At 38.7% G+C, this 24,630-nt stretch overlaps 1 protein-coding gene across 6 annotated transcripts in view; it reads left to right on the plus strand.

The window, feature by feature from the left end:
- ACACA (acetyl-CoA carboxylase alpha) overlaps positions 1 to 24,630 on the plus strand; it is a 342,596-nt gene that overhangs the window by 143,515 nt on the left and 174,451 nt on the right. For 5 of the 6 annotated variants that reach the window (XM_030923246.1, XM_030923247.1, XM_030923245.1 and 2 more), the window contains 9 exons: positions 786 to 895; positions 1,684 to 1,765; positions 2,765 to 2,863; positions 4,208 to 4,314; positions 7,647 to 7,757; positions 15,399 to 15,608; positions 19,701 to 19,871; positions 20,867 to 21,028; positions 21,384 to 21,547. In XM_030923246.1, the coding sequence (XP_030779106.1) occupies positions 786 to 895; positions 1,684 to 1,765; positions 2,765 to 2,863; positions 4,208 to 4,314; positions 7,647 to 7,757; positions 15,399 to 15,608; positions 19,701 to 19,871; positions 20,867 to 21,028; positions 21,384 to 21,547 (1,216 nt within the window). Of the gene's footprint in view, positions 1 to 785; positions 896 to 1,683; positions 1,766 to 2,764; positions 2,864 to 4,207; positions 4,315 to 7,646; positions 7,758 to 13,820; positions 13,921 to 15,398; positions 15,609 to 19,700; positions 19,872 to 20,866; positions 21,029 to 21,383; positions 21,548 to 24,630 lie in introns of those variants that run through there. The other variant, XM_030923250.1, reaches the window with a different exon arrangement.

The raw sequence follows: 24,630 nt of genomic DNA on the forward strand, positions 1-24,630 counted from the left end.
GAAAGCTAAAATAAATATATAAATGGAGGAAATGAACTTTGAGCAAGTTACTTAACTCCTCCAAGCCATCATTTTCTGTCATATATCATGTATTGGGTTGATGACAGAATTAAATGAGATAATGTATATATAAAGTGTTAGTTACAGTCCCTACACGTGGTAGCTCTTCTGTTACAATTGTCATTGCCAGAATAGGAAGATAGATGTTAGGTGACAAATTTGAAAGGGAATACTGTACAACAAATATACATGAGAAAGTGGTTATCTTTCTCAAGTTTCTTTCAAATACCTGTTTCCAGATACACTCTTTCCAGACACTCCTGTAACTAACCTTTCTTGTTTAGCCAGTTTGCAAGCCATTCAGGCTCTCCTATCTTTCTCCATTCTGTCAAGCTCTGCACCAGGAAAAGGGTCTAGGTCCAGTGCCAGTTAAAGACAAAGAATGTCAGGACTAGAAGTTTTTCTCAGAATAGAGTAATTGCGCTTGGGCCACTGAGAGACACATCAGCCTTGATATAGAAGATTCCTCAGAAAGATTACAAAATGAAATATTGGAGAACTGCTGTTTTAGTATAAGAGCTTCTAAATATGGGGGTAACTTGTATTAGTGCTTGTGACTTAACAAACTAAGAGACCCCATAAGTGGTCCTGGAAATTATCCTATTAATGCTCTTTGTCCTGTGGTTAATTATGATAGTTCCTGACCTTTACATAGTTTTGCTGTGCAATTAAATTTTTGGAATAAAACAATCATGTGTTCTCTATTAATTTGCTTGCATTTTCAGAATACATTAAGATGGCAGATCACTACGTGCCAGTGCCTGGAGGACCAAACAACAACAACTATGCAAATGTGGAATTAATTCTTGATATTGCTAAAAGGATCCCAGTACAAGTAAGAGATGCCAATGTATTCTTTAAAACCAAATTCAGCCATTTTATAGTTAGGCACAGGGCGATATCCAGAGAAGAACATTTTTGTAAAGTATCTTTTTTGAAAATTATTAAATGCCTGTATGTGAGATAACTAAACCAAATAAGGAAAAGAAAGATGGAAATAATGGAATGGCTAAAAATAAAGTAAACCTAATACAAACAAAGTTTGGAAGCATCTTTCAGAGATTATTTATTCTAGGTATCTCACCTTTGAGCCATCCCAAGTAAGTAAAAATTACCTGTTTCTTGTGGAATATTAGCCTAAATGATGGTGGTATATTAAAGAAATAGGCTGTTTCTTCTCTATCACGTTGTGTTAGTAAGTTTAGGGTAGGTATCTTAAAGCCCCAAGAGAAAAAACTCTAAACTTAAATGGCAGTGTAATCAATAAAGATGTAATGGAGTGGCCATAGTAATTGAATATGTGAAACATAGCCAGTATTTCTAGAAAATGCCCTTTACAGCTTAGGCTATGAATTGAGTTTCCTAAAGAGCAACAAGAATAACTGGATCTTAATATCAGTTTCAACTTGGTTTTGACCCCTTCAGAGATCTTGCCACAATGGACTACTTATTGTTACTCTGTAAAGAGTTTGCCAACAATCAAGCATAGAAGCTGAATTAAGCATTAGGCTGCTGTGGAACTATTGTACCTCATGAAATAGGGCCAGCCTGGATAGAGAGTCATGCAGTTTGTGGGGGTTTTGAATGAATTTTAAGAATGAATTATATTGTATTCCCTTGCAGGCAGTGTGGGCTGGCTGGGGTCATGCTTCTGAGAATCCCAAACTACCGGAACTTCTCTTGAAAAATGGCATTGCCTTCATGGGTAAGCCGTTCTGACATACTGTCCCTGTCTTTCTGTTTCTTTTTGTCAATTTTGCCCACATTTTACTCTATAGTCTGATCTTCTTCTGTTTAAGATGTACTGGGCTCTCTCTCTCTCTCTCTCTCTCTCTCTCTCTCTTTTTTTTTTCTCAATCTATTACTAACTCTCAGAGTGACCCTCTTCATTTCTTTCATTTTTTTCATTTCTTGCTTATCTCACTTCATCTTGATTTTTTCTGTCCCTGGGTCCGATATGGAGATATGGAGAAGGCTTTGGTTTCTAAAATACTGACCTTTTAAAACTTTGCAGCTAACCTTAAGAAAGCATGTGGGAAAATTACCTGTTTTTAGATAGTGAAGATAATTGAATACTCAGGATGCCCTGGCAGTGTGCCGTTAAATATGAATCAGCACCTTTGCATTTAAGCATATAGGTGCTACAGGTGAGAGATACTTCTGACTTTTCTGCTGTCATTATACCAGAGAGAAAAAGAGAGGTTATATAGCTCAAAGTATTTTTCTGTCTGTCTCAGTGACCTTAAACAATGAACATTATGTTTTGTAAACCTTATTAAAGATAAGTCCCCTTTTTGGGTTCCCCTTAGAACAAAGAGGGTATACTATTTCAGACTTGAATCCTAAAACTTTAAAGTCCTTATTTCAGGATATTGACTTAAAAAAGAAGACTTTATTGATCTGGTAAAGTTGAATCATGAAGAATGATAACATTATAGCTAGATTTGTCAAAAATTTAATTCAGCATATGTTTATATATACAGAGCTCTCACTCTGTACAAAAAGCTACATTAGGTTTCATAGATGGTACAAAGATAAGTCAAAGCATAATAGTCCCCATAATCAATTTATGATCTCCTTGATATGTGAGGGGTCAGGGGAGGACAAGACAAATACATAAATAGCTATGATACAAGGCAACTACATGTGCCAGAAATGAGGCCAAAATGTTACAGTCAGGATTCTTTTCCTGTTTTGTTTTTAGGTCCTCCAAGCCAGGCCATGTGGGCTTTAGGGGATAAGATTGCATCTTCCATAGTGGCTCAAACTGCAGGTATCCCAACTCTTCCCTGGAGCGGCAGTGGTAAGAACTGAATTCTTGTTTGTATCTTGAAGTACAAAATAGCTCAGTAGGATATTTGGGACTTACCTCTTTTGAAAAAGTATTGGGATACTTGACAGGAAATGGAATACAGTTGATTAATGGTATCTTGTAGCTCCTGGCTTAATTAATACACCTGTGATTCTTTTATCTTAGGAATGTAAATTTAGTTCCAGGGACACAGATGCTAAACTGTGATCTAGAGTGATCTTGTGAGTTAACTTGGAGAAACTCTGGGAAAGCACATACATGGTTTTGTGGGTTTAGATGTACTCTGGGTAGGTTAGAATCTTCCTCAGAGGTGGGCTTCCCAGGTGGAATTAGGTCTTCAGACCTGCCTGGGAGTAGTCTGGATCACTAAGAAAAACCTAAAACCTACTCAGATGTTTACTTGCCAATGTTTTCTTGATATCAACCCACAAGCTATTGATAATTTGCTTTGACTGTTTAAAAACCATTCAACCTCAGTTGCCCTTGATGCAGAAAATGAGGTCAGTAATTAACCTTTCTTCCAGGCATGCCAGAGGGGCAAGAATTTTCAGAAAATGATTTATTCTCAACAAATCCCTTAAAGAGTTCCATGTGAATTATTATAGCTGATAACAATATGAATCTTTCTTTTTTTTTTCTTTTTTTTTTTTTTGGTACTCAAGCACTGGGAGCCAGACATACACTGAAACTTCTTTTAAATGGGAATGACCATTGTCTTGAGGCTGAACAGATTTGAACCCTTGTTACTCTGGCTCTCCAGGGAGATTGCAATATCCTCTCCAGATCTGCTGGGTCAAATCGTTTAAAATAAACGGTTGAATTTGTTCTTGTTTGAATGGAGAGGCTATAGTGTTCCCCTTGTGGCTGAGTACAGGGACGTTCAGAGAGCATGGAATCATGACTCTGCTGAGGCCGATAAAACCGCCATTTCTATTTCCAAGGGCTCATAAAGATTGAATTATTTCCCAGACCTCTTGGCCCTGGAGCAGGCCTGAACACACAGTTTGAAGGTATTTTGCCTGCTGAGTTGCTGTGAGAAGTATGCCATGCTCTTTTTTTGTTTGTTTGTTTTGGTTTTGTATGTCTTTGCATTTTTATAAGTTGCTCCCTGTTAGCTCATGTGGCTTTTGCCAGCATAAGAACCCAAGTTGCTGGGTCATGCTATGGCTAACTCCTGTTAACCCCAAGGACTGATCAGGGTTTTATGGCATCCTTCCTTCTCCCATCCACTCTCAGTTTTGGATAAATATGATAGCATTTTAAAGAATGCAGAGCAGAAAATTGACAAGAGCAGAAGCTCTTGTAATTGCCCTAAGTTGCTATTGTCTATTGCAGGTCTTCATATGGACTGGCAGGAAAATGATTTTTCAAAACGTATCTTAAATGTTCCCCAGGAGCTATATGAAAAAGGTTATGTGAAAGATGTGGATGACGGGCTACAGGTAGGTTACTAACTCCAGGGAGTGATACCTTTCAACTGACCAATTATAGTCACAAATGTGGAGATTGGGAGCCTGGCTCGTGATATATACCCAAGGTGGTGTTAGGGATGTAAGACCAGGAGGTGTAGTTTAAAAGTATAGAATACTCTGGTTTGTCTTTAGATTGCGTAAGTCTTTTTACTTTAAAAAATACAGATTGAGGAAGTGACTTTAAATGTAAACAATCTAAATTCATTTTGAAGCAGGCTGCTCATCTAGACAGAACATTTCTTAGGTGATTAAGTCAGAGTTTTAAGGAGGTGCTGATTCTCTCTCTCTCTACCAACTGTTAGTGTGTGAGGGCAGGGACAACAAACAACATACTTTTTTCCACTGGTTGAATTCAGAACCAAGAAGCCAGGAGTCAGAGATCAAACAGTCAGCTTTATTAGAAACAGTGATGTTGGTGAAAATGGCTTAAGTGTGTAGCAACAATCAGATTTGTAAACTGAACACCAAAGTTAAGCAGGCTCACTCACCCACTGGTTACTGGCAGTGCTGAATGACCACAGATTTCCCTCGACAGAGAGCGAGCTTAATTCAGCTTAGTGTATGGCTGAGAGCTGACAAAGAGCGTATGTCCTGTGCAGTGGGCTGATCCCAAAGGGGAAAAGGCTGAGCTATGCATATTCAGTCCCTCCTTCCAAGTTGACCAATCACATAATTTATTATTTTTCCCTTGGGGAGGAGCAAGGGAGTGAACCGAGAAAGACTGAAAGTGTTACTCTTAATTGTTGTCTATCCATGTAAAAATGTGAACCTAGGCAAAAGGAGATCCTTTCCCCACCATTAACTTTTCTTTGCTTATAGTTCCCTCCAATTTGTTCCCCTTTAATTTTTATAAATAGTTTAAAGTGTTGGTTATGCTTTCAAGTATAATGAAAGATAATGAAAGAGGTTATTGTAAGAAAAATACATTGCTTTAGTTTGACTCGTGTGTTATAAATTCAAGAGGGATACTGAATGTTCAAATAATTTTGCTATATTGTTTGCATTTTAAGTTAAACATCCTGTAATCTCCTTAATAAGAAGAATTAATATTTCTAATTGAATTGCAAATGCTTCATTTTGTTTGCTATAATTTGCAAAAGAGTAGAAGCTCTTTGTAAGGAACTAGCTATTTTTTTTTTTTTTTTTTTTGCTTATCAACTAACGTTCTTTTTTTTTTTTTTGGTATAATTATAAACAGCATTTTCTGGTAGAAAATTTGAAAAGCCAAAGATGATGATAAAGCCACATGTAAACACACCATCCAAAGATAATGTCTGTTAACATATTCATGTTTTTTATCCTTTTCAACTCATAGATTTATATCATATAAAAATCTTTGTTAAGAGATTCCTATACTTATGATAATTATAAGTTTTGAGTCTTAATATATGTATTGTGTTGGTAATCATAATACTTTTTTCTACTTAATATTTTTTTGTCCTTCTACCTCCCCGCTCCTTACTTAATATTATATTAAAGTGTTAAAATTCTTCCAAAATATTTTTAATGGGCTACCTGTGACTAAAGCTTTCATATATTTTTAAAAGGCCTACCTTCTTACTTACTGACCTCCTGTGGGATACCCCCTTTTTTTTTAAGTCTTTCTCCACGCTTATGCTATCTCTTTGATCATCTATCACTCAGCAATTGAGTTCATTATACTAATTCTGTTTATATGAGCATAGGAAAGAATAGAGTTAAGGAAACATTAGAAAAGGTGAGACTGCGAGTAAAAGATTTTCATTCCTAATCGATTGACATAGCTTAAACATTGAAATGTTCTTTTTCTGGGTGATACTTATTTTATTTGATTTTATTTTTTTGGGTTGGAGTCTCACTCTGTTGCCCAGGCTGGAGTGCAGTGGTGCCATCTCGGCTCACTGCAACCTCTACTTCCCAGATTCAAGTGATTTCCTGCCTCAGCCTCCTGAGAAGCTGGGATTACAGGTGCCCACTTTTGTATTTTTGGTGCAGACAGGGTTTCACCAAGTTGGGCTGGCTGGTCTCGAACTCCTGACCTCAAGTGATCCACCTACCTTGGCCTCTTAAAGTGCTGGGATTACAAGTGTGAGGCACTGGGCCAGGCCTGGTGATATATTTTAAAGATATTGTTATAATGTAGCAAAACCTTAAAAGACTGGAATATTTTGACAAAGGAATGACTTGGTTATTTTATTTTATTATTTTTTGAGACAGGGTCTCACTTTGTTGCCCAAGCTGGAATGCAGAGGCACGATCTTGGCTCATTGCAACCTTTGCCTCCTGGGTTCAAGCAGTTCTCGTGCCACAGCTTCCCGAGTAGCTGGGATTACAGGCATGCAGTACCACGCCCAACTAATTTTTTGTGTTTTTAGTAGGGCCAGGGGTTTATCATGTTGACCAGGCTGGTCTCAAACTCCTGACCTCAGGTGTGATCCATCTGCCTCAGCTTCTCAAAGTGCTGGGATTATAGGCATGAGCTACTGAGCCCAACCCCACTTTAGCTTATTTTAAATGAACTCTTTATGTCTTTTTTTTTTTTTAATTGTGATACGTGGATGCCTGCATAATATAAGAAATTCCAATAATGCAGAAATATATACAGTGAAAAAGGAAAGTTTTATATCCACCCATCTTTCTTTGTTTTTTTTTTTTTTGTTTTTTTGAGATGGAGTTTCACTCTTGTTGCCCAGGCTGGAGTGCAATGGCATGATCTCTCGGCTCACTGCAACCTCCACCTCCCAGGTTCAAGTGATTCTCCTGCCTCAGCCTCCTGGATAGCTGTGATTACAGGCATGTGCCATCATGCCCAGCTAATTTTGTATTTTTAGTAGAGACGGGGTTTCTCCATGTTGGTCAGGCTGGTCTCGAATTCCTGACCTCAGGTGATCCGCCCGCCTTGGCCTTCCAAAGTGCTGTGATTACAGGCATTAGCCACTGAGCCCGGACCCATCTTTCTTTTCTAAATCATTGCTGGTATGTACTCTGGACTTAAATTCTTTGCACTTACATTTGTAGGTGTATGAATGCATATATAGTTTTGTTTTTGACCCATGTGACATTACTTTAGATTGAACCATAAGAAATTGCCTATATTCAGTCATTTTAAAAATCTGTGAATAAGGCAATTTCTTTTGGTTCAACCTAATACTACAAATATTGTTCTACTATTTATTTTTTCACCTAATAGTGTATCTTGAAGATCTTTCTATTTTACTATATTTAGACTTACTGACTGCATTCTTAAAGGGAGAAAAATGCCAGTTTTCTCCTTCCCTAGTAATAACACTATTTCTTCTATTTTTTTTTCTTTCTTCTTGAAGGCAGCTGAGGAAGTTGGATATCCAGTAATGATCAAGGCCTCAGAAGGAGGAGGAGGGAAGGGAATTAGAAAAGTCAACAATGCAGATGACTTCCCTAACCTCTTCAGACAGGTAGAGTATAAGCTGTTTTTGTTTGTTTGAACTAACATATATATCAGAGATACATGATTTAATTCATACTATAATTTGGATGTCCAGAAAATATTTAATTTTTAATTTTGTCTATAGCTAATTGTCTTTCGCTCTAGTTTCTACCTGCATGTTAGCAGAGAAAAAAGGTTAATGAAATGTCCAACTCAATTTTAAGTTTTATTTAATTAGGTAATTCAAAAAGTAGAGTTTTTCTGTCCTATATAAACATGCTCAGTTTCTCAGATAGCTCTTCCCTACATGGTGCGTATGGCTTTTAGGACCTCATAATGACAAGGAAAAATCAATACCTTTCTATATTTTTGTGTCCCTGTTCTCCTGACTTTGTAGATAATGTGTGGTGTGGTGGTATGATACTGGTATGGTTGCTCTTGGCTTGGACAGGCCCAGGCTCTCTGGTTGACTTTTTCTCACTTCAGTTCACATTGCCTAGAGACCTCTGAGTTACCATCATATGTCCCATCTACCCTGCTGTCCCAGCGGTCTATACCCTAGTCCATGCTGCATGGCCACCACACCCTGGCACAGAAACCCTGTGGCAGGCCCATAGTATATAGGAACTGAGAGTGACTCAGGAAAGCTCAATGTAGGATCTCTCGTTGTCTTACCCTCTGCTTTGCAGCCAAGTTGATGTGGCCGTACTATACATCGGTTGTAGAGATGACCAAATAAGTGATGTCTTTTTAGAATCTTAAACAGAGTGAGAAAAGGGAGACAGGGGTCTCTTTTTGTTCTGCCCTCACATACTTAGTTACCGTCACATACTTAACTCACTTTTTTTCCTTCTACCAGTGCGTAGTAAAAGATGTGTCAAAAAATGGAAAATTGGGACAGAAGTCTGCTCTTTTCACTCTCCTAGCTTCCCCCTTTTTCATAGTTTCCTTATCATCTTCTACTTTGCACTTCTTTTATTAGTGTGCCATGCCACCTTTTATTTGGCTTTTTTTTTTTTTTCTTAAAACAGCAGCAAACTCCTTGCTTCACTGTCAAAAGTTAAATGGAAAATCTTATAAGCTGAGTCTTCCATGATTTGATATACAGATAGTCCCCCAACTTAAAATTTCAACTTACAAATTTTCAGCTTTACAATGGTGTGCAAGTGATAATGCATTCAGCATAAATCTTACTTTGAGTACCCATACAGCTATTGTTTTTCACTTTCAGTACAACATTCAGTAAACTACATGAGATGGTCAACACTTTATTATTATAATACAGACTTTGTGTTAGAAGATTTTGCCCAGCTGTAGGCTAATGTGTTTTAAGAACATTTAAGGTAGGCTAAACTAAGCTATGAAGGTATCTTAAATACAATTTTTACTTAACACATTTTAACTTATGTTGGGTTTATTGGGACATAACCGCATTGTAAGTCAAGGAGCATCTGTACTAGATAAAGGAAGTGATAAAGTTGTTGTCTTGGCTGGGCTTGGTGGCTTATGCCTGTAATCCTAGCACTTTGGGAGTCTAAAGCGGGAGCATAGATTGAAGCCAGGAATTTGAGATCAGCCTGGAAGACAAAGTGAGATTCAATCTCTACAAAAAATTTTAAAATACATAAATAAATAAGGTATTGTTTTGCTACATTATCCTATTTTAAGTGTCAGAAATTGAATACTACCTTGGGTTGTTTTTTTCACATTTTTTTCATTGAATTCTAATTTCATAGGTAGATCAATGACTCAGGGGGTCTAGAGAAAAGGACTTTGCTCTTAGAAGCAAAAAGAAAAAAAGGCATGGATTAATAATCTTAACTGATACAGACATTTCAAAACTACTCATTACTATGGAATCAAATAGTGGAAAAGTCTTAAAACACTAAGGGGAGGTTTTCTGTGAAAGTCCTTAAGTTTTTCAATACTAGTTGGCTGAATAAACCAATCCTCCCGTTGGGAATAAACTAGAAAAGCTGAACCAGATTTCTTTATAAATATATGTGTGTGTGTGTGTGTGTGTGTGTGTGTGTGTGTGTGTGTTTTATGGCATTAGAGACCATTCAAGACAGTGAAGAATTATGGGGCTAACATATAGGAGAAAAAGGAAACCCAGAGATGTGAGCCTGACATATGAGGCTACTTTTCCCCTAGATACATCTTCTAGTTCAAGAAGAAGCACCTGAAAGGCTGATAAGTTTTTGACAGTCTTAAAAGACTAAGAGGGCTCCCTGGGGAGAGGTGCCCTGGAAAACCTCCCACATTTTAGGTTGGGATCTTTAAGGACTGACTACGGGAGAAAGGGTGAACTGGAAATAGACTAGCCCTCACAGGGACTAAATCTTGGCTTCAAAATATTCAACCTCTGATTTAAGGAAGATGTTTTAGGATTGCTGGTGCTTCTAGACATCTGCAGGAAGCAAATGTAAATCCTTTCCAGAGAAAGATAACATCCAGAACTTAAAATTATTTCTGTTCATTTTTCTTACAGCATATCAACCACTCAATTGAAAACAGGCATACAAAATTAGACGATTGAAAACCAAGAAGAACAAAACAGTAGAAACAGACCCACAGAGGGTTTAGATAATGAGATTATCAGACAAGGACTTTAAAGTAATTCTGCTTAACATATTCAAGGAAATTAAAGACAGGATTGAGAATTTTGGTAGAGAACTGGAAATCATAAAGAAGAAACAAAAGTTCTAGAACTGAAAATGCAATAACTAAAATTAAGAAGTCAGTATCAGTAGCCGGGCATGGTAGCTCATGCCTGTTATCCCAGCACTTTGGGAGGCCGAGGCAGGTGGATCACTTGAAGTCAGGGGTTCAAGACCAGCCTGGCCAACATGATGAAACCCCGTCTCTACTAAAAATACAAAAATTAGCTAGGCCTGGTGGCACACGCCTGTAATCTCAGCTACTTGGTTGGCTGAGGTGGGAGAATCACTTGAACCCAGGAGGCAGAGGCTGCAGTGAGCTGAGACTGTGCCACTGCATTCCAGTCTGGGCAACAGAGCAAGACCCTGTCTAAAAAAAGAAGAAGAAGTAGTCAATATAGGAGTTTAAAATTATAGCATATTAGATGCAGTTGAAGAGAATTAATTCTGTAAGTGGCACTGGAGGCTGAGATGGGAGAATCCCTTGAGCCCAGGAGTTTGAGGCTGCATTGGGCTATGGTCATGCCACTGCATTCCAGCCTGGGTGACAAAACAAAAAAAACATAGAAAAAGATAAGATAATTAATGACTAGTGAGTAGATCAGAAGGAAATTCAGACTGAAGCATGGAGACAAAAGGATGAAAAACATAGAGCAATGTGAGAAATTATTTGCAAAGATGATCATAATAACTCTTTCCATTTCTGTGTACCTACTCTGTACACCATTATTTTGCAGCTCCTCCTATCAAGAAGTAGAGTCTTTTTTCCCCAACCCTTGAATTTTAGCTGGCCTTGTGACTTGTTTTAGCCAGTAGAATGTGGCAGAAATGGTACACAAGTTCTGAAGCCTGGCCTAAACTTCAAATAGTTTTGTAGTTGCCCTTGCTGTCTTGGAGCGAGCCCTCAGACTACCAAGTAAAGAGCCTATTCTAGCCTACTGGAGAAGGAGAGGTCACATGCGCAGAGATGAGTTGTCCCAGCTAAGGCCTCCTAGTCCTACTAGCTGACAAGTCAGCAGCACCACATTTGAGACATGTAAATGAGACCATCTAATTTGGTCTCATTTGGTTTGGTTATTCAGCCAACTAGTATTGGTTTGGTTATTCAGCCAACTAGTATTGGTTTGGTTATTCAGCCAACTAGCATTTGGATTGGTTATTCAGCCAACTAGTATTGAAAAACTTAAGGACTTTCACAGAAAACCTCCCCTTAGTGTTTTAAGACTTTTCCACTATTTGATTCCATAGTAATGAGTAGTTTTGAAATGTCTGTATCAGTTAACTAGATATTTGACCATCTAACCCCAGTTGAGCTGCCAGATGACTATAGCTGCTTGCGTTACTCCAGGCAAGATCAAAACTGCCAATTGTGCCAAATTCAAAATGCTGATCACACTTATGAGCAAATAAAATAAAATGGTGACTATACGAAGTCACTAAGTTTTTGGTAGTTTGTCAGGTATCAATGGATAATTGACACAGAAATTGATACCTACAGGTATGATATTGCCATAACAAAAAAGTAAAACATAAGACATTGACTTTAAAACTGGCTCATAGGTGTAGGCTGGAAAGTTGATGAGGAGGATGTTAATGAAGACTGGAAGAATGATGAACTGTTAAGGGAGGCTGGAAAAGCATTGTAGTAATTGTTACTGGAGTCTGGAAAAAAGATCCATGTTCTGTAATAATGGAACAATTGGCAAAAAAATGTTATCTGAGTTAACTTGGAAGATAAATTGGATATATTAATTTAATGAAGTCATGGATCTGTTTAAGGAGCTCTCTACAAGTGTTTAAAGTATCTGTGGAGTGCTTCTAGTTGCTTATGTTAAGAAACTCTAAAAAAGAGGTAAGCTAAAGAAGATGTTTTGCTTGCAAGCAGAATTGACAGAATTTACAGAAATGTAAAGGACCCAGAACTTATTGAAAATAGAATTGTTTCTCATCCTGAGTCTCTCCAGCTGGCAAAAGATTTCCTAAGTTAAAAATGCCTCAGGGTAAAGACCAAGTCAAGAGTGCTGTGACTTTAAGGCCTCAGAAATCTTTAAGGTAGTAGCTAATAAATTATCCTTTCAGCTAGGAAGATGCTTCTAAGTATCCTTTTTTTAAAAAAAAAAAAAAAAAAAAAAAAAAACACTTTCAGCTAGAAACAGGCTTCTAGCTATCTTTTTTGTTTGTTTGTTTGTTTTGAGAGGGAGTCTCACTCTGTCGCCCAGGTTGGAGTACAGTGGCATGATCTCGGCTCACTGCAACCTCCACCTCCCAGGTTCAGGTGATTCTCCTGCCTCAGCCTCCTGAGTAGCTGGGATTACAGGTGTCCACCACAATGCCTAGCTAGTTTTTGTGTTTTGAGTAGAGATGAGGTTTCACCATGTTGCCCAGGCTGGTCTTGAACTCCTGATATCAGATGATCCTCCCACCTTGGCCTCCCAAAGTGCTGGGATCACAGACATAAGCCACCACGCCTGGCCCTAAGCATCTTAAGGGTACTGTCTCATAGCATCCTGATGTGCCCAAAGTATAGAGAGGTCTATGCAGACATGAGTTGTGGATGTGTCTCTTTGGGTGAGTGGTGAACCCCAATATGATTCATAGGAAACGCACAAAGTTGACAAGAGGTTTGTGTTGATGAATGCACCAAGGGACTGAAAGGGCCAGAAACAGCTCAAAATGAAAAGTGACCTCTGAGCCTTAAACTTTTTTTTTTTTTTTTTTTTTTGAGATGGAGTCTTGCTCTGTCACCCAGGCTGGAGTGCAGTGGCACGATCTGGGCTCACTGCAAGCTCCGCCTCCCAGGTTCACGCCATTCTCCTGCCTCAGCCTCCCAAGTAGCTGGGACTATAGGCGCCCGACACCTTGCCCAGCTAGTTTTTTGTATTCTTTTGAGTAGAGACGGGGTTTCACCATGTTAGCCAGGATGGTCTCGATCTCCTGACCTCATGATCCGCCTGTCTTGGCCTCCCAAAGTGCTGGGATTACAGGCTTGAGCCACCGCGCCCAGCTGCCTTAAACTTTTTATGGGCAGGAAGCAGAGAGAAAGCTATTCATCTGTAAACAGCTGTCATTTCAAATAAAAAGGGAGATTTTTCAGAGAGTGGAGTCAGGAGCCCAGAGGGCAGAGCTAAGAGCAGGGGATGCCATGGATTAAGGACTCACTCCCAGGGAACCAAATTAGACCCTGAAAAACAAAACAAGACGAAAAGAAAAGCATTCCTGACCCTGGAGTAAGGGAATCTGACAGCATGTACCTATCTGGATTTCAAAACTGCTATGGACCAGTACCTCCTATTTCCTACTCTTTGAACAACAATCTCATTTGCAATTATCCTCTCCCAATATCATCATAAATATTGGGAGTGTTGGGGCAGATAACTTGTCTTTTTAGTTCCCAGGTCTTTGGATCAAGAGAAACTGTACCCGAGGAGCTGCACCCAAGGAGCCTCATTTTCTTCTGGACATGACTCATGAGAAAATGGACGTCAAGCCCGATGTCATGATTGGATGAGACTTTGGGGGTCTTGGGAGGGGGTGAGTCTATTTTGCATGTGGGAGGTATGTGAATTATTATGGCCATAGGGTGGAGCATAGTAAGTTGTTTGCAAGAGATGACCACAATAACTCCTCCCATTCCCACATTCCCTTTGCAATGTGACTTTGCTGTTCCTCCCTTCCATGGGTGGCATCTATTTTCCCCACCCCTCAAATCCTAGCTGGCTTTGTGGCTTGCTTAGACCATTAGAATGTGGCCAAAGAGATGTATAAATTCTAGAGCTTATACCTCAAGAGGTCTTATAGCTTCTGCGTTTGCGCTCTTGGAACACAGCACTGAAGAAGCCTGGTCTAACCTGCTGGAGGATGAGAAGCCACATGCATTGGAGATGAATGATTCCAGCTGAGGCTCCCTAGACATACCAGCCAGCACTCAGCACAAATCACCAGACATCTGAGTGAGACCATTCTACCCCACTCAAGCTACCAGATGATGATATGTATATAAGTGCAAGACTAGAAGAAGAACTGCCCAGATGAGAACAGCATCATAAAAGGTTGATGTTCTAAGCAAGCCACTGAGTTTTGAGATGACTTGCTACATGGCAAAACAGAGCAAAAAAGATACAGAGCATAAAAGACTATGGGTTATGTGAAATGGTCTAACATCATGTACTTTAAGTCTCAGAGGAGAAGAGAAAGAGAATGGAGCAGAAGCAATATTTGAAGAAATGATGAAGCAGAAGCCATATTTGAAGAGAGAAAGGCTAAGAATTTCTTTGAACAGATAAAAGATACCAAGGACAGATTCAAAAAGCACTATGAGCCTTAAGCAGGACAAATACAAAGAACCACATCTGTGCTTATCAGAGTAAATCTACCACTCTACCCCCTACAAAAGAGAGAAAGAGAGAAAATCTTAAAGCAGTTGAGGAATAAAGATTACTTCCAAAAGAGTAACAATAAAATTGACAGTTGACACCTCAGTAGAAACAGTGAAAGGCAAAAATCATTGGGATTATTTAAAGTGCTGAGAAAAAAAAATAGTTACCATTTTAGAATTCTGTCCCCAACAGTAATATTCTTCAAAACTAAAGATGAAATTCCTTTGGCTGCAACAATACCATATATGATGTAATGTGAACCAGGAAAGTATCTTGTCTGGAACAAGTTGTACGTTTGGTTGTACAGAATACAGGATGGTAGTATTTTGCCCATTGTTGGATTTGTGTATGTGCCTATGTTTTCAAATATTTTGTTGTTTACCTTTGTGATGCACCAGATTTTCATATGTTTTCATATTTATCAATTAATATTGATTATGTAAGAATGCAGCATCTTAAAGATATTAAAGATGATGGCATGGACTGTATTTTATTCACTTTTGTATTTCTGCTGATTAACATGGTTCCTGACACTTCTGGACATCTGCTTGTTGAAATCAAAGTAGCTTATCAAGATAGATAAAATGTTTAAAATTTAAGAGTTGTTTTTTTTTTCACCCTTTTCTAATACAGGTTCAAGCTGAAGTCCCTGGATCTCCCATATTTGTGATGAGACTAGCCAAACAATCTCGTCATCTGGAGGTACAGATCTTAGCGGACCAATATGGCAATGCCATCTCTTTGTTTGGTCGTGATTGCTCTGTACAACGCAGGCATCAGAAGATTATTGAAGAGGCACCAGCTACTATTGCTACTCCAGCAGTATTTGAACACATGGAACAGGTACATATATTAAAAGGTTTACTTTATGTTTTCTTACACAGAACATTTTTCATTCAGTTCATGTACCAATCTGAGAATAATGGGATTTTAAACAACTATTCTGAATAATTAATTAAAATTATGTCCTTTTCTTAGAGCAACAAAATTTTACTGTTCTCCCACTAAGAGAATTGTCAAGGAACATATCAAGCTCTAAAAGTAGTTAACGTGTTCTAAAAAAAATCAGTGTACCATTTCGGGATACAGGGATAAAGAAGAGAAATGTTTTGAAATTTTTAGTCTTATGATTGTTTTTTTTTTAAGAAGCTCATAATCAGGTAGTTTCATTTGCTGGGTTGATTATCATCAAGTCTTCAGCTGAATTTAATCAACTCTATTATCTTTTTTGGAAAGTCCTCTATCTTCAGAGTTCACACATTCTATCTCTTTGTATAGAAAACAGTTTCTCAAAGTCATGAAGGATGCCTTTGGAATAACTATAGTTTAGAGACCTGAACATAGTCTTTTCTGGAGTCCTGACCCAGTCTCTATATCAAAATATATTCTTCAAAATATATTTCTTGTGTGTTAGAAGTCTATTTCCTATGTTGTGTATATATTAGGATGTATTCTTGAACTGCTGTAATAAAGATGCCTTCAAAATGCAGTGGCTTGGCCGGGCATGGTGGCTCTTGCCTGAGGCTAAGGCATACAGATCACTTGAGCCCTGGAATTTGAGACCAGCCTGGGCAATATGGTGAAACTGCATCTCTACTAAAAATACAAAAATTAGCTGAGTGTCATGGCACACATCTGTACTGTCAGCTGCTTGGGAGGCTGAGGTGGGAGGATCACTTAACCCTGGGAGGTCAAAGCTACAGTGAGCCTTGATCATGCCACTGCACTCCAACCTGGGTGACAGAGCAAGACCCTATCTCAAAACAAATAAATAAACAAATAAGCAAAATACAGTGGCTTAAACAAGGTATAAGTTTCTATTTCTCTTTCATCATAGTTCAGAGATGAGCTGGTACCAGAAATAGGTTTATTGCTCACCTGTTGCCTGTTTTTATAAATAAAATTTTATTGGAACACAATGATGCTTATTATGTGTTATTTATGGCTGCTTTATCACTACAATGGTAGCATTGAATAGTTGTGACAGAGGCTATATGACCCACAAAATTGAAAATAATTACTATCTGGGTTTTTACCAAAAAAGTTTGCCAAACTTTGCTCTCGGACATTGTTATCTTCATGATTAAGCTAACTCACACAAGATTATGTGGAGGGCAAGCATATGGAAGCATGATCTTGAAGTCACATACATCACTTCTGCTCATATTCCACTGGACAAAATTCAGTTACACAATTATACCTAGCACAAAGGATGTTAGGAATTGTGGTCACTAACTGGGTGACCATGTGCTCAGCAAAAATTTCAATTTTATTCCTAAAATGCTGAAGCAGAGAAAAGTCACTGGAGGGCATTTCGTAATCTGTGCCTCAGTCTGTTCCTCTGGCTACCCATTATCCTTTTATCCTTTTTCCTACTCTCAGAGCACACATAGCCTTTGTCCAAGGAAGACAGCCTGAAGTCCCATCCAGTTACTAGTAACTAGTAACTGGATGGGTTATTACTGGAGGTGATTCTGGATCTCTATGTGATGTATATTCCTCTCCATTAGATATGTATTGTGGCTTTTCATGGGCCAGTGACCCAAAATACAAGTTATTTACCCATTGTCATTCCCCCCCTGCCCTTACCATACACCCAATATACAATAATTGAATAGGAACAAGATAATTCTCATTTGGAAAAATGAGAAGTACATAGCAATCATTGGTCCATGGCAGTTATCAAATCCTCCTTTTTAGGTAGGAATTGCAATGATTCCCTTCTATATAGTGGAATACTACCTCAGGCCTTCTGGCTGTCCCTGGTTCTGCTACTGCACACTCCAAAGAAGTACGATAGGGGAGTAAATCCCTTGTTCATTGTCCTTCAAGGCACCTACCATTGTTTTCTGGGAAGTTCTTCCTCATTCAGTTTTCTCTGTGAGTTGGGCTTTGGAGACTATGCCTTCTTTGGGAGAACTTTCACAACCCACTTCCTGCTGGTGCAGGATTGAGGGCACAAATATCCCAATCATCAATCACAGGCTTTTGAAAACCAGGTTTGTGGTTTGTTTAGAAATACAATTCCTTCAAATACTTACTAAGCTTCTGGGCTATTTGCTTGCAATCAGCTTTGGGTTGGATTAATCATACTCAAAGATTTCTTCTAGATATAGAAACTTTTCTTCTATTATTTACTGGCTTCTGTGCTTAGCCTATCTCTCTTGCCTCGATTTAATATTGGCTGTCTTGGGGCCAACTGAAACTAAAGCAGCATGTTTAATCTGATCTTTGACACTGTGTTGCTTCAGGGTGATAATCTCATTTTCTCTTTGGGTGAGTACAAAAGAAGTTGGCTTTTTCTTCACTCTGACCCTTTCAGATCATCTTTTTAAAGGTTTAGTTGGTGTGTGGTCAGTATTCCAAGTTATTGTAGGAAACAGTTTACCAAATGTTGTGTTATCCCAACAAGGAGGTTATCGCCTTTCCAGCCTGCAGTATCTGTTTCTCTGCTACCCACTACCCTTTTGCTAAGCTAGCATCTCATATTTTAATATTTTTAAACAGCAACATTCTACCTGCACTTAATAATTCCTGTATCGATTAGGATACAGGTTAAATTACTATAACAAAAAGGTCCAGAAAACACAGTGGACCCCCCAAAAAATAGAAGTTTATTTTTCTCTCCCATCCTAGTCTGGGGTGAGCTTTTCAGGGCTGGTGGAAGTTTTTTATTCCATGAGGCCATCTTGGGATACAGGTTCGTTCGTTCTTTTCTTTTTCTTTCTTTTCTTTTCCTTTCTTTCTTTTCTTTCTTGCTGTTCTTAGTGTGTTCTCATTTGCATGATTGAAGCTGGCTTATACTATCATGACCACATTCCAGTGAATAAGAAGGAAAAAGCCAGGAATAGAGAATGAGACTTTTCCTTTTCAAAATATGACTTAGGGTCGGGTGCCGTGGCTCACGCCTATAATCCTAGCACTTTAGGAGGCTGAGGTGGGTGGATCACCTGAGGTCAGGAGTTTGAGACCAGCCTGGCCAATATGACGAAAACTCATCTCTACTAAAGATACAAAAATTAGCCTGACACGGTGGCATGAGCCTGTGATCCCAGCTACTCAGGAGGCTGAGGTAGAAGAATCACTTGAACCCGGGAGGCGGGGGTTGCAGTGAGCCCGAGATTACGCCACTGTGCTCCAGCCTGGGTGACAAAGCAAGACTCCATCTCAAAAAAAAAAAAAAAAGAAAAAAAAATATATATATTATTTAGGAGTTATGCATATCACTTACCAGTGCTGATGTCTGTTTGTCAGAACTTAGCCACTAACCAGGCCAGGCATGGTGGCTCATGCCTGTAATCCCAGTACTTTGGGAGGCCAAGGCAAGTAGATAACCTGAGATCAGGAGTTTGAGACCAGGCTGGCCAACATGGTGAAATTCCATCTCTACTAAAAACACAAAAATTAGCCAGGCATGGTGGCGTATGCCTGTAATCTCAGGTACTTGCGGGGCTGAGGCAGGAGAATCACTTGAACCTGGGAGGCAGAGTTTGTAGTGAGCCACGAGATTGTGCCACTGCACTCCAGGCTGGGAGACAGAGTGAGACTCTGTCTCAAAAAAAAAAAAAGAAAAGAAAAGAAGTCTAGTCTCTAGCTAGTTAGTTATGTTTCTAGGAAGAAGAGGAGCATATTGGAAATACTGGAAACTGTATAAGAGTCTGTCCCTGTGTTTTTTTGTCTGCATGCATTTAGGTCTGATGGGGTGAGGTTGCTTTTGATGCAAAGTGAAAAATACGCTTTTCTCCCGATTTTTCATTGAGTTTTTCATCCATGTCCAGGGATATGATAATCTGAAAGGGTGAAATGTGCTCTCATGTGGCTAAAAGCCTTTGATGGCTCTTATACACACTGAACAGTTGAGTCATTGAGAGGCTGTAGTGGTCCAGCAGTTGGATAAGGTGAGATACTTACGTTTGCTTATCTCTGTTCTTTGAGTGTGCGGTGAAACTTGCCAAAATGGTGGGTTATGTGAGTGCTGGGACTGTGGAATACCTGTACAGCCAGGACGGCAGCTTCTACTTTCTGGAATTGAATCCTCGGCTACAGGTAGAGCACCCTTGTACAGAGATGGTGGCTGATGTCAATCTCCCTGCAGCTCAGCTCCAGGTGAGTCTCCCTGATCTGGGTTGTGGAGCCTAGAGAAGTCAGAGAGGCCTGAAAAACGGGTTTAACCAGTGTGTGATGAGAGAAAAAGCACCTCCTATCTGAGTCACACCTAAAGTTCATTTCTCTTTCATGCTGTATGGGTTATGCATGTGTGGGTTGGTTTTCCTGATGTAGTACAGACATAGGAATGTTATTATTTTTTTCTAGTCAGACACATCTGATATAATGTGTCGTATTTTAGAAATAAATGTTAATAATGTATGCTTTATTCAATTATTTAACTATAGTAAACTTCACAACTTTGTATTATAATTATTCCCTACTCATTCTTTTTTTTTTTACTAGTGTTCTTTATTGAAATAATTCTGCATCAGAGATTGGTGGCTGAAGTTTTTCCTGACAAGAGTGTGGTAGCACACATATATTTTTATAATTTGTAAAGTGCTTGCTGTCAATATTATTGTCTTCTCTCAGCTCAGGAAACAAATACTATGGAAAGCAGTAATAGTTAATGATAAGGTTTGATATTATTTTTATCTAACATTATTTGCCTACATTGAGAACACCTTCTGGGTTCCTATTAAAGACTAAAGATTTACTTACTTCCGCCAGTGGTTTGCAGGGATGGAAGAGATAATTATGACACAATTAAGACTTTCTAGCTGTCTGTTTTTGGATAGCTATTAACATTTACTCCTCCCTTAGATATTTTCATTCTCATTATGTGATGGAGAAATGACAACATGAGAACTCGTGTCTGTTTCATTAGGAATGTGGGGACTTCTTTAGAAGTGGAGAATATTCTAACTACTTATCTATAGTGATATATTGTATTTCAAGCAACTTAGAGTTGATGATTGTAGAATACAGATTATAAAAATAGAATGCTTTAGGGAGTGGCTCCAAAAATAAAAACATTTTAGGTTATCTGATAGCCTCTACACTTTAAGGGAAGTAACTGAAAAATTAAAGATGTGTGTTTTATTACCTTTCAGATTGCCATGGGGATTCCTCTATATAGAATCAAGGATATCCGTATGATGTACGGGATATCTCCCTGGGGTGATTCTCCCATTGATTTTGAAGATTCTGCACATGTTCCTTGCCCAAGGGGCCATGTTATTGCTGCTCGGATCACTAGTGAAAATCCAGATGAGGTAACCCATCACTTAAAAGGTTTATACCTCCTTTTAATGAACTTTAATGTTAAGATAGTATCTGAGAGTATACTTCTGAAATATCTTGGGACTTCCTCTGGAGAGAGAAATATAGAGGTTTCTCAGAGCACATAAGTAAATGGTCATTGCTTCATTGGTTACTTAATCCCACTTAAGTCACTATAGAGTCTTCAGTGGGTCTGTAGCCTTTATCATTCAGTGGGCCTTGGCCTTTATCATTTTTGTATGTCTTCTCTGCTTCTGTGTGTGATTAACACAGAACTTAAACAAGAATATATAAATCTTCTCTTCCTTTGAAACATAATATGGTCTCTCATTCTTTATTCTCTAACAGGGTTTTAAGCCCAGTTCAGGAACAGTTCAGGAACTAAATTTCCGCAGCAATAAGAATGTTTGGGGATACTTCAGTGTTGCTGCTGCAGGGGGACTTCATGAATTTGCTGATTCTCAGTTTGGTCACTGCTTTTCTTGGGGAGAAAACAGAGAGGAGGCAATTTCGTGAGTATAATAGCATTTGACTGCATTTTACAAAATAAATTTGTGCTAATCTTAAGTGAAGGTATGAGCATGGGAATAGGAATCACCTGCTGTCAAAGTAATACTATGAACAACCTTTTTGAAGAAATCTTGAATATTTCTAATTGTACTCACATTCATGTTGTATTAAATTATGCAGTGCTTGGCAGATGTTTTTCTGTTTATTGTTCTGAGCCTTTTGAAGTATTTTTCCTTTCAAATATTTTTGATAAATGTATAAAATTGATTGCTTTAAAGGTATCTTATTTTTCCACAGGAAGTGTATTGTTATTCAGGGGAGGTAGATTCTTGGCCAAGAACTAGGTATCAAATAAATCATAGACTTTTATTTTATTTTTTTCTTGTGAGAAGACTTAAAATCTATTAGCAGTTTTTAAGTACACAATCTATTGTTATGAGCCATAGTCACCATGATGTACTCTTATAGTTATTTAAAATAATAAAATTATACTGCTTATATTATGAAAAGGACATAAAGAAATTGCCTACATTGCTTATATAAGAGACCTTAGTGTGCTGTAAAGTATATAACAGCTTAGGCAAATATAACTGCTATATCATAAATGTTAGATAATATTCTATTAATCATACACAATGAATATTAAACTAACAGCACTTTTGCTTGCCTAAAACATAGGGCTGAAGGAGGTGATTTTAACAGCTTAGATCTTTTGGAATATCTATCCAAAATTGAAACTTGAACTAGTTCTTTTCTGTTTTTTTAATGGTTTATTGCCTTGCATCAAACATTTAATACCATTCCCTTTACCTTTGAACTGTACACGGAGTAGGTAATTAATAAGTGTTTATTAGTATTAATTAATAAGTAGCATTTGTTTATTAGTAATTTATTAATCCTAATATATGGTTATTTGTATTAATAAACACTTATTGATTAGTTTTATATTTTTATCAATTTCATGAATTAATTAATTTTAAGAGGCAGGGTCTTGCTCTGTCACCCAGGCTGGAATGCAGTGGTGCCATCACAGTTCACTGAAACCTCAACCTCCTGGGTTCAAGCAATCCTTTTGCCTCAGCCTCCTGAGTAGCTGGGACTGCAGGTGTGCACCACCATGTCCAGCAAATTTTAAATTTTTTGTAGTGATAGGGTCTCCCTTTGTTGGCCAGGCTAGTCTCAAACTCTTGGGCTCTAATGATCCTCCCACCTTGGCCCCACAAAGTGCTGGTATTATAGGCATGAGCCACTGTACCCAGCCTTGATTAATTAGTTTGTAATATTGTTTTTAGAAGTAGGGAAATCTCATTATTTCTCTATTTTGTCCTTTACATTTCTTCTCATTCTTCAAAACTATAAGTGGAATTTTTCAAAATTAAAACACTGCTACCAGAAAAAAACATTGGTATGAAGTTGCCTTTTAAGCATATTCACTGCCGTATTATGCTCTGCAAAGTGAAAAAGGTTTACACTAGAGCTTGCAAATTGTTGGCTTTCTGGTGAGTTTCAATGTACAGATGTGTTTTGATCAGCTCACAGGGTGTTAATTTTTTTTAATTTGACAATATTAAAAAATCAGGAGATTGAAATAAAAATATGGATTTCTGCTAGCTCTTAAAAGTAGGACTATAATGACAACATTAGTTTTATATTCTCGTTAAAAGTTAGCTAGGCTCTTTCCCTAAGCGGGCTGAGGTAATCTGTGAAAATGGTTCGCTATTCACTTGACCCAGAGAACCCCAGGAAATCATGCAAATCAGGAGGTTCCAATCTTCGTGTTCACTTTAAGAACACTCATGAAACTGCCCAGGCCATCAAGGGTATGCATATTCAAAAAGCCACGAAGTATCTGAAAGATGTCACTTTACAGAAACAGTGTGTACTATTCCGACGTTACAATGGTTGGGTTGGCAGTTGTGCCCAGGCCAAGCAGTGGGGCTGGACACAAGGTCAGTGACCCAAAAAGAGTGCTGAGGCCGGCCGCAGTGGCTCACGCCTGTAATCCCAGCACTTTGGGAGGCCGAGATGGGCGGATCACGAGGTCAGGAGATCGAGACCATCCTGGCTAACATGGTGAAACCCCGTCTCTACTAAAAATACAATAAAGTAGCCGGGCGCAGTGGCGGGCGCCTATAGTCCCAGCTATACGGGAGGCTGAGGCAGGAGAATGACGTGAACCCGGGAGGTGAAGCTTGCAGTGAGCCAAGATCGTGCCACTGCACTCCAGCCTGGACAACAGAGCGAGACTCCGTCTCAAAAAAAAAAAAAAAAAAAAGAGTGCTGAATTGTTGCTGCACATGCTTAAAAATGCAGAGAGTAATGCTGAACTTAAGGGTTTAGATGTAGATTCTCTGGTCATCGAGCATATCCAAGTGAACAAAGCACCTAAGATGCGCCAACAGACCTACAGAGCTCATGGATTAACCCATGAATGAGCTCTCCCTGCCACTTTGAGATGATCCTTACTGAAAAGGAACAGATTGTTCCTAAACCAGAAGAGGAGGTGCCCAGAAGAAAAAGATATCCCAGAAGAAACTGAAGAAACAAAAACTTACGGCACGGGAGTAAATTCAGCATTAAAATAAATGTAATTAAAAGGGAAAAAAAAGTTAGCTAGTTTTGGCTGGGCACAGTGGCTCACACTTGTAATCCCAGCACTTTGGGAGCCCCAGGCAGGCAGATCTCATAAGGTCAGGAGTTTGAGACCAACCTGGCCAACATGGTGAAACCCTGTCTCTACTAAAAATACAAAAATTAGCCAGGTGTGGTGGCAAGTGCCTGTAATCCCAGCTACTCAGGAAGCTGAGGCAGGAGAATCACTTGAACCCAGGCAGCTGAGGTTGCAGTGAGCCAAGATTGCGCCATTGCGCTCCAGCCTGGGCAACAAGAGCAAAACTCCGTCTCAAACAACAACAACAACAACAACAACAACAGCAGCAACAACAACAACAAACAGTTAGCTAGTTTTGTGTGGCTGCTTCTTTTAGATGGTATATAAACTTTGTAGTTAACACAACTCCTCTTCAGTCTGCCTCACTCATTTATGTTCCCAGACTGGCCTCTGTTGGCATTTAGGTTTAAGTTC

The sequence above is a fragment of the Rhinopithecus roxellana genome, chromosome 19, assembly GCF_007565055.1.
Source record: "Rhinopithecus roxellana isolate Shanxi Qingling chromosome 19, ASM756505v1, whole genome shotgun sequence".
Lineage (NCBI taxonomy): Eukaryota > Metazoa > Chordata > Mammalia > Primates > Cercopithecidae > Rhinopithecus > Rhinopithecus roxellana.